Below are 10,921 nucleotides of genomic sequence, written 5' to 3'. Positions count from 1 at the left end.
TTTGGAGTAAGCTTTAGTATAAACTGCTGGTGTCTATATAAAAAAAACTATTATACAATAGATAAAAAATGACGTGTCAAACTCGGTGACAAATCCGAGACATATAGGGCGCGTTCCACTAAGCGACCGCAACTTCCACAACGTCCGCAACACCCTTTCTATAGTTCCACTTATTAGGCTATTAAGGCCTGTGGTCATCGCGAGCGATCACTGAGATAATAATTGACAAGACTGTTAGCGACCACATCACCCAGAAAACATAGTGGATCAGAGTTGGCTTTCATCAAACGTGGCGGAAATTTAAAAAAAAAACAACTGACAATGTCAAATTGTGAATGTTCTCTTATGGTCTTGGGCTTAATCGGACGTTGTCAGATGCGTACTCTATTCGTACCATTTGAAAAATGTACTAGTACACTTTATTAGTACTATTAGTACTTATAGTACCTGGCTACAAAACAGTGTACAGGTTGAAATACTATTTTTTCATAATTTTGATATTTTTTTTGTCTTCTAGCACTAAAGATACGATTATGAAAAAACAAACCTCATTATAGACATTATTTGATTTCCATAAATATAACGTTAAGAAAATTCCTTTTACGTAAAAGTGTATTTAAAAGGGTTTTTAAATCACTAAAATTTTCAATTTTCACTTACGTACTCTAAATAAAAACTAACAAAAAGAAAATTACTTTTACGTAAAAAGAATTAGTTTACCTTATGTTTATAAAACTTTGATTAAAAAAGAGATATTAAAACGCGAAATGATAGAATGCGCCACGCGATGTAACTCGTACTATCTTAACACATTCAACATTAATTAATCGTTCGTTCGTACCGTTCTGCTGTATAGCTGTTTCATTTTAGAGTTCACGAACGTCGTACGAATAACATTATCTCGGACAGTCGGACAATCGGACAGTCTGATACTCGGACACATAGATGTACAATAAAAACTCGTCGGACCGCGGTGAACGTAGTTCAAGTTGACAGTACTGTTACAGTGTACGATTAGTCCGATTAGGTCCGTATAGCGATTGACGTTTGGTACTATTACATTTCGAACCTTACTAACGTAACCTTTTAGTAAATCGTACATGTGCTACCCAACACTATTCTTTTACTCGATTCGGCAGAGTCAAAAACGCAATGACAAATTCCTGGGAATCCATTTTGAATTAAGTTTTACTCCAATCCATGCGAAATATACTCACAACCGTCACAGCTGCATACCGCTATATTGCGAGCACACAACTGACACTTGACAGCGCCCAAAAATGCGTTCCACTTATAAAATTTACCTACAGTGCCCCCGGTGTATTTTACGTGAGCGGAACAGCAATTTCAGCGGTCGTGGTTGATCGCGTTGAGGGTCTTTAGTGGAACGCGCCCAAAGTCATTGACATTTGACATTTACGTATCTTATACTTTTATATACTCTTTGATTAAAGATTGTTATGACTTGCCTTATAAACTGTATTTCATTTTATAAGAAAATAGTATCCCAGCTATAGTTCAACGTGACCTTTGTACATTAACATTTAGATTTGTTTTTAAGGAATTATATTAAGTTGATCACTTTACCTCACAATAGTTGTTTAAATTTAAACTCTAGTTATGTCGATAAACAAACTAATCGGTGGTGACTGTGGAGGCAATAATTCCCTTGTTCAACTTACGAATATTGTAAGCCGTGATGCATCTGCCGCACAGAAATTGTCCCAAGCGGACAGGTTTGTTAATGAGTTTATATCTCAAAATTCCCAAGTTCCTCAAACTTTTAATATGAATGCCTTGCTTAACAACATGCCCGAGGTGGAGAAAACCAAAATTTCAAAAGCTGTACCACTACCTACAACAAGCAGTAAATCAAATATATATACACAGAGATCTGCTCCATGGCTTGCAGGTCCTTCTACTTCATTGACTGCTCCTATGAGACAATTTGGCGTACCATACCAACCTTTAATGCAGCCACATACATCTTCGAACTTACAGATCCAATATATAAATGAAGAAAATTTGCAAATGACATCAAATACAGATGTTAAAGCTAAAGCACAAGAGTATGTCAATAGCGTTAATGAAGATGATGAGCTGGCATACAATCAGTTTATGTCATTTATGAAAAGAATTAGTGCAGGGGAATTAAACTTAAATGAGACATTAGAAGGACAACAGAAGCAAATGACTAAAGATGAAATAGTAGAAGAAATGGCTGAAAAATATAAAGATGAATGGGCTAAGCTAAGTGATGTGGAAGATTATTGGAACAATGAAACAGCTAATGGAATAGCTAAAGAATACTCATTTACTGAAGGTAATGTAATGTTAGAGAACAAAAGTGCTCTGGAAATAGGTAAGGAAAAATTAAAAATGGGTGATATTCCTGGTGCTGTACTTTGTTTTGAAGCTGCTGCACAACAGCAACCTGATTCCGCTGAAGTTTGGTTTCTTTTAGGAACCACACAAGCAGAAAATGAACAAGATCCATTAGCGATTACTGCTTTGAAAAAATCATTAGAATTAGATCCTCGACAACTAGAGGCTTATATTACTTTAGCCGCAGCTTATACTAATGAAAATATGGGTAAATATGCATATTTGACTTTACTGGATTGGTTAAAAGCCAGTCCTAAATACAGTGACATTTGCCCACAAGACATCAATGCTCAAAAAATGAATTTGAAGGAATTAGAGGCATATGTGACATCATTGTATTTAAAAGCTGCACAAATGAGTCCTTCACAGATAGATGCAGATGTTCAAAATGCCCTTGGTGTCATATTCAATATCAACCAACAATATGATAAAGCTGTAGATTGTTTTAAAGCAGCTTTAATGGTATCTTCAGATAATGCAAAACTTTGGAATAGACTCGGTGCAACTCTAGCTAATAGTGACAAATCAGAAGAGGCTGTTGAAGCATACCATGAAGCTTTAAACTTAGAACCTGGTTTTATCAGAGCTAGGTACAATGTTGGTATAACATGTATGAATTTAGGTGCTCACAAACAAGCAGCAGAACATTTCTTGGTTGCTTTAAATCAGCAATATAAAGCAAAAAGTATGCATCCAAATGCATCATCTACTGATACAAGTTCTTCAACAATTTGGACTACTTTAAGGATGGTGTGCTCATTTATGGGAGAGCATGATGTAGCAAAGTTAGTTGATGAGAGAAACTTAAGCGAATTAAATAAGTTTTTTGAAGTTGATTCTTGAAGAACATACATAATGTAAATTTGTAAGCATTTCTTATTGTGATAGTTTAGAGGCAGTGGGCAATATTAATTATTCTGTTACTATTGTTTTGATGTCAGCGATATTTTATGTATTTTTTTATACTTTTCTGGAAAATTAGGGGTTTAATAAAATTTTCAATTAATACTTTTGTTTAATTTTTATATAATTACAATTTAAAAAAAATGTTTTAGCTATCTAAAATATAATGTTAGGTACATTATATTTTAGGTATATTATACTATTTTTGCATGTAGAAAACTACAAACCTCACTGTTTAAAGGACACCCTTGTGGGTGATTGTTATAAAACCAACACGTTCTAACTTGCATTTTTAAATTATCAACATTTTTCTTTCTCTTAGTATGACTCTTTACTTCATTCATTGTTCTAGGATACCTTAGACTTACACAGCCATTTTGTACATCAAAGATATGATGATTGTTCCTTAGTAGAGTTTGTAGGCCTCCACATTCTGACTTTAAAGCTCTTAATTTTTCATGTGGTATAAGATTAACAAGTTCTTGTAATGGAGCTTTCTTACCTTTTGACCAAGTGGCCTCCAACTCACATCCTTCAAGCAAATACTTTGAAATACATTTTATTATAGACTCAGTTACATTTTTATCTAATTGAGTACAGTTCCTCACTTTCTCAACAGGATCTCTAGTTTTGATATCCTTAGTGTTGTTATCTATATCTACTTCATTTTTATCACTTAATCCTATTTGTTCACTTATCATATTTTTAATTTTATAAATATAATTCTCATGTTCATCCTCAATATAAGTTCTTGTTCTACCTATTAAACATATTCTCTTTGTGCTTGGTATCTTAAGTCTGTCTATTTCTACTTCAAAACCACAATTTTCACACAGCTCTTTAACATATTCAAGGTATTCAGTATACTGGCTTTTTGATGAATTTTGTCTTTGATACTTTGTGCCATCAAAATTATATGTACAACATGGTAGAAGGAAAAAATTACATTTGTAACAACTTTGTGCGGCAATGACAGGTATCCATGGAGTTAATTCATCTGAGTGATTTCCTATTATCCAATCAACATTAGAAAAAATATGCATATTTAAAGGAGTTACTGTTGATTCCTAAAAAACAAAAAGGTTTATATCATCACTCAAAAGAAATATACTTTTGCTTATATTAAGAAATATTAGAATGTGAAGCAACTCTTACTTTTAACTTAATGTTATCAGGATACAAATCCCATATTTTTCTTTTCCTAACATCAACTCCATATCCAGTATGGCCTTCCATTGTCAGAATAAAAACGAGCAAGCCATTGCCGCATCCAATATCTACGAATGTTTGTGGTTTTCTGTCATACTGCCACAACAGCAGCAAATATGTAGCAATAGCTACATCTTCATATACAAACTTTGTTGGGTCTGTACATTCTGGCCAAATCTTAAATTAAATATTAATAATTAAAAATAAATATGAAATAGAGCATACAATAAGTAGAGAGAGATACAAACTTTGACCATTTCTTTGCCATATCTTTGTTTAAGGTCATTATATTTTATATAATACTTTTCATTTGATACCAATGTTAAAGATCCATTACATATTTGGGTTTGTTTAGTAGAAATTTCATCACACCATTTGATAACTTGAGGTAGCACAGTATTTATCAACCACTCATAAGACTTTGACAATGTGTCTGTAAAAAACAATACCAAAATAACTTGTATATTTGTAAAATAGAAAACATATTGGCAACAGAAAAATTATTTTAATGACTTACCAAGAGATTCTAGTACAACCCGGCCATCTCGTAAAGATAAGCTATATGAAAATGTTGGACACAGGTTTTGCTCGTTCTCTTCAGGGGTCACATCAATAAATGTTACTCGTGCTTCTGATTTATTTTTATATATAATTTGAAATGCATTTGATTCCATATAGCTCTTCGGAAAAAGTTGTACCAATATAATTTCATATTCAGTCTCACATTCTTCAATTACTTCAATTCCTGCTTTTTCTAAGATAATACCCAAGTACTGGTTTTTATTTTCTGATGTAAATCTAGAAGCTTTTAATATATTTTCCCAACAATCATAATGATTTCTTACAAAATATCTACTTAATATTGTGCAACCCCATAACCTTTTACTAACTACATGAGGTTTTGTTATTAATATATTAATAGATTGCCAAAACGAGGAATATTTTATTTGATAACTTGGACTTAAGTCCATTGTCTTTTAAAACGATTATTTAAGACAATAATCAAACTTTATACATTCTATAATTACTAACAAGTCTACATCAAAGTACTTGGATAAAAAATAAACATATTTAAGTAATAAATTAATTTGGCTTTTAACTTTCAACGAGTAAAAACTTGGTAAACACCAAGTAAAAACATGTGTATAACTGTCAGAGTAAAATAACTTGCTTAAATAACTGTAGAGTTTAGACTTGTTGGATTTCACCAATATCACATAGAATAGACTGGAGAAGATACAAAGGAAATTAGTCGGTGTGGTTGAGAATACGGCATCAATAAACTTTTGAGGGTCGTAGAAAGTAGAAATATGTAGCAGGTATTATAGTTAGCCTGTAACCCATAGACCAACTAACGTAATTTTGGGTACGTATCATGTAGCTTTATTTATGTAATCTAAAACAACAAAGCAGTAGCATTGTGTAGCCTGTAGAGGTGACAACTGACAAATTGTCCAAATTGACAATTACCCATTACCCAATGACAATCAGTCAGGGAAAAATCGATTTTTATAATAATCGTTTTTTTTTTCACAATCGATATTTTATAGTTAATTATCGAAATATTAAAAATCGATTCTCACTATGATCGATGTTAAAAAAAATAACCAGTAGTGCAAGTGGGACTCGCGCACCGAGGGTTAAAATTATTAAAATTAATTTTATTATATGATTTAGCTAAAAATTTATGCTTTTCGCAATTTTTGTTATCTGTGCTATAAGAAGTTACATTGTACCAAATTTCAGAATTCTGAGTTCACAGAAAGGACTCTGTAGGTTTTGATTCCTTGGTGAGTGTCGAAAGTTTGCAGCATAAATAGCTGTGTTAGAGTACGTGCGGATCTGATAATCACGTGGGGCGCGGGCGACGGGAGGTAGCGGGGAGGACCGGCGAAGGTGCGAGCCGAGCGCAGCGGCGACGAATTCAATTGTTTTATTTGCGACGCCAATCCGTCCATAGCTTTATATATTTTTATAATTTAAACAACAATATACGATACGAAGAAATACAGTCCATTTCATTAACCAGCAACGGGTACCAGTTTTCCCTAACCACTGCGGCACAGGGCACTGGCTCCAACAGGCTGTATCTTTTGATTGCGTTGGTTTTAAAATTTGATTTTTTTACAACTCCAAGGGTCAGTAGACCTGAGTATTTGATATGATTTTCGGCTTAATACCTCTACGCGTTCCTGAGGAAAGGGGTCTTGATAGACAAACGGACAACAAAGTGCTCCCATGAGGGTTCCGTTTTTTTGTTTTTTGAGGTACGGAATCCCAAAATCTAATTATTTAATTTTTTTAGTATTAAATACATGGCATCTCCCACCTATGTATTAATTAATTACTTTAGGTGATCTAAAAAAGGCCAGCTGAAATCGAAATATTCTTTGTATTTATTTATTATTTATTTACACTTTCGCACACTAATACAAGGTTTTAACAGCATAACAAATGATATTTAAAAAAAGAATTTGCATCAGTTGCAACAGGCGGCCTTATTACAGGTTAGGCGAAGTTTTTTATTGAATTGATTATTATTTGTTTCCAATTCTCTTAAATTGAGTTCTTACTAATCGATATACCTTAAAAAGAAAATAATCAATTATTTTTAATAAAAAATCGATGAAATTCCCATCCTACAATTGTCAAAAGCGAGCTACCAAGTTTTTAAGTGGAAAAAAATAAAAGCCTTTAACCCTTTAACCGCCATGTCATAATTCGCGTGAAGTGCCTGTAGTGCCAGCAACCTTTAGGTACAATTATGCATAGTGTTGTAAAGTATAGTTATCGATAAACAAAGTATTGAAAAAAAAATAAAAATTACAAAATTTTAATCAAAGGTTTAATTTATTTATTAAGTACCACTATAATTCAATATCACTCTCCGTTGAATTGCCACTACTACAAATAGCATTATTTGATTTCTGCAATATATTTCATTTTAAGTGAATGTTAAATTGTTATGAGAAATAAAGTTCTTTAAACCTATATTTATTAGTTCTGCGTCGTCGTATAACATCATCTCGTCTTCTATCTTTTCTCTACTCTATCCTTTTCCATTCCACTACTCCCCCATACCTAAAAAAATGTTTTACTTTTCTTGGCTCGGACGTACCTGGTACGTTAAGCCTTCGTTTTCAGGGTGACAACAGACTTAAACATCCTAATATCGCACAGTCAATGTTACAGCGGATCTTTTTGTGTTAAGGCTGTAAAACTGTGGAATGCCCTCCCGCGAGACACTCGCCAAGCAGAGTCGATTGATATTTTTAAACGACGTGTTAAAAAACATTTTCTATCTACCTATCGTTAATAACATTTATTTGTATGATGATTGATATATATATATATATATATATATATATATATATATATATATATATATATATATATATATATATATATATATGTGTGTATATATGTATATATATTATTGTTAGTAAATAATTATTTGTTAATGTATTTTTTTATGTATCTAATTATTTTTAACCGACTTCCAAAAAAGGAGGAGGTTCCCAATTCGACTGTATTTTTTTTTTATGTATGTTACATCAGAACTTTTGACCGCGTAGACCGATTTCGACAAATTTTGTTTTAATCGAAAGGTGGTGTGTGCCAATTGGTCCCATTTAAATTTATTTGAGATCTAACAACTACTTTTCGAGTTATACCCATCTAATAATGCGTTTTTACTTGACGCTTTTTTCGTCGACCTACGTTGTATTATACCGCATAACTTTCTACTGGATGTACCGATTTTGATAATTCTTTTTTTATTGGAAAGGGGATATCCCTAGTTTGGATAATGAAACCAGGATCTGATGATGGGATCCCAGATAAATCGAGGGAAACTCTCGAAAATCCGCAATAACTTTTTACTGGGTATACCGATTTTGATAATTTTTAATTTAATCGAAAGCTGATGTTTATCATGTGGTCACATATAAATTTTATTGAGATCTGATAACTACTTTTTGAGTAATCTTTGATAACGCGAAGTTACTTGACTATTTTTTCGTCGATCTACGTTGTATTACTCGTCGATGTAATTGAAGTCGGTTTTTTTTTCGTTTGCGAGCAAACACAATTATTTTATGCATATTATTATGTAAATATATGAATGTCTCAATGTAGTTATGTATGTGTATGTTATATGTGTGTATGTATGTATGTGTGTGTATATGTGAATTATATATTATATATACTAACATATTTACTTATTTATATAACCTTAATTTGTGCACACCTTAACCGCTGCTACTGTATCGTGTCCAGTACCCAAAGGTTATCTGGAAGAAATCGCTATTTAGCAATAAGATCGCCTTTGTACATCTTCTATTGTATCTTTCTTTATTTGTGTCTGTATTTCGGTGTACATTAAGAATAAATAAATAAAAAATAAATAAATCATCGACAACTACTAGACACTAACAAAGAACTAATCATAAAGTGTGCACGTGTTATCACGGCGACGGCGCTAGTGCAACCGACGTATATTCAAAATATGACTAGTTGATCTTCAGCAGTCGTCATGGTAAATTTCAATTTTTAAAACACGAACGTAAAACTTACTAACTCACTACTATATAACAAAAACACGCGCAACACTAATGGGAAATTCCATACGGTTGTGACTTCATGAACGGTCGTATTTATCCGACGCAGGCGCTGGCCATGTGCTGGCTATACTGGCGAAAAGGACTCAGTCTAGGGATGGGAATTAGCATTTATAGTTGTCGGTAAAAAATAACTAAATCGCTAATTTCTTACAAAATATAGATTTACACTGAGCAAAAACAACACGTTATTAAATAACAATTACATACTTAATGTACTTTTTTTATTCAATAACTTGGTATTTAATATAATATTTTTATTTATGAATATTCCATAACTTATAAGTTCTAACAAACATTAAGTCCATCACTACTGTCGGATAAATACAATACGACATAGGCGTTGGAAGTCAATACACTTTCTCCGGGATAATATTAGTAAATTTACCTTAATTAAAATAGTATTTTATTTTGTTTCTTGATATAGTAAATCTGAATTGTAACACTAATTAAAAGGTTGAATAGATAAACTTTCGAAAAAAAAAATCTATTTTAGGCTATAACATCATAATACGTTTAGAAATTGAATATATAATACACAGGGTTTTGTGTCGGATAAATCCGACTCAAGCGGAATAAGCCCGAAATTTTTTGTCGGATAAAATCCGACTCAGGCGGTAAACGGGTTATAATTAGGGAGGGAAAAAGAATATGTCAAAGATTTTTATATATTTTGGTTGATATATTATATAATATTATACATGTTGTAAAACTTATGAAATTGTGCATATGCTTAGAAAAATAATTTGGGGTTGAATTCAACCCCGTGGTAAACAAGTCATTAATAGTTAAAACAATCTGGCGTTAAGATATTGTTTAATTACCTTATATAATTTTCTACCAAACATTATGTATCGTTAAAAAAATGTTTCAACAAAACTTGATGAAAACGAATCTAGAACTGGACTTGCACACATTTAAAGACTTAAGATTTAATTTTACTGCGAAAGTTACTTTTAAATATGTTACTCAGTATTTTTCTTAATTTTCTACCATTTATTATAAATTCCTTATTTTATTATCAATTACTGATTAATGTCAAATGTCAATTTAATTTAGGAAGTTCAAAAGTTGCCAATAATGGATAAAAAATTCTAATCGTGACATGACACATGCTATACTAATAATAATATAGGTACCTACTCTGTGTGACACATTCACCTTGTCAAAGTAGTTTAATTTCAAGGTTTTTAAAAACTCTTTGTAAATAAATTTTCTTACAGAATAACACGCTACTAATGTCCACATTTAATCAATATTATTAGTCATCTATGTAGGTGATGTCATACACTGAGCTTGAACATGGATATCAAGGGTTGCGACAAGCTGCTCATCAGCCACAATTTTATGTCGGCGATGATGGTAATCTCGTCCCTATAAGACCCTCCGTAAGTAAAAAGTAGTAGGTTTGCTGCTGTTTAGTTGCAATTTTTATTTACGTAGTTATTATATTTAATTACTTTTTTTTCAACATACGATTCAATTTTACACGATTGAAAATATTCATTGAAAAACTTATTCTGCTAGTCACGTAGCGGCGCACTTTTATTCAAATCGTATATTAATTTAATATTCAGCTTTCCTTGAGAATGTTTGTTTTATGCACACTATTACAAGTACCTACTTATTACGTTTCTAACGCCGAGTTGCACGAAAAGAAATTAAAATTTAAGTAGTGATTAAACTAATTTAATCGCAAGAATTGTATGAAATTATTGTGATTAAATTAGTTTAATCTCTACTTAAATTTTCATTATGTTTCGTGCAACTCGGCGTAAGTCAATTTGAACAGCTAAATCAACTTG

General features: G+C 32.0%; 2 protein-coding genes across 2 annotated transcripts; one reads left to right on the top strand and one right to left on the bottom strand.

Annotated features, from left to right (window-relative positions):
• Positions 1-1,217: 1,217 nt before the first annotated feature.
• LOC123653974 (peroxisomal targeting signal 1 receptor) lies at positions 1,218-3,391 on the top strand. Its single transcript, XM_045589941.1, has one exon. It carries the CDS (start codon positions 1,621-1,623, stop codon positions 3,226-3,228), a length of 1,608 nt encoding a protein of 535 aa, XP_045445897.1. The 5' UTR covers positions 1,218-1,620; the 3' UTR covers positions 3,229-3,391.
• Positions 3,392-3,405: 14 nt separating this feature from the next.
• Positions 3,406-5,531, bottom strand: LOC123653972 (probable tRNA (uracil-O(2)-)-methyltransferase). The gene is made up of 4 exons (XM_045589940.1): positions 5,015-5,531; positions 4,746-4,930; positions 4,444-4,674; positions 3,406-4,355 (listed from the first exon to the last, which is right to left on the bottom strand). Exons 1-4 carry the CDS (start codon positions 5,466-5,468, stop codon positions 3,483-3,485), a joined length of 1,743 nt encoding a protein of 580 aa, XP_045445896.1. The 5' UTR covers positions 5,469-5,531; the 3' UTR covers positions 3,406-3,482.
• Between the last annotated feature and the right edge of the window lie 5,390 nt (positions 5,532-10,921).

The sequence above is a fragment of the Melitaea cinxia genome, chromosome 5 (assembly GCF_905220565.1).
Source record: "Melitaea cinxia chromosome 5, ilMelCinx1.1, whole genome shotgun sequence".
NCBI classification, from domain to species: domain Eukaryota; kingdom Metazoa; phylum Arthropoda; class Insecta; order Lepidoptera; family Nymphalidae; genus Melitaea; species Melitaea cinxia.
This window is presented reverse-complemented; position numbering and strand designations above follow the sequence as displayed.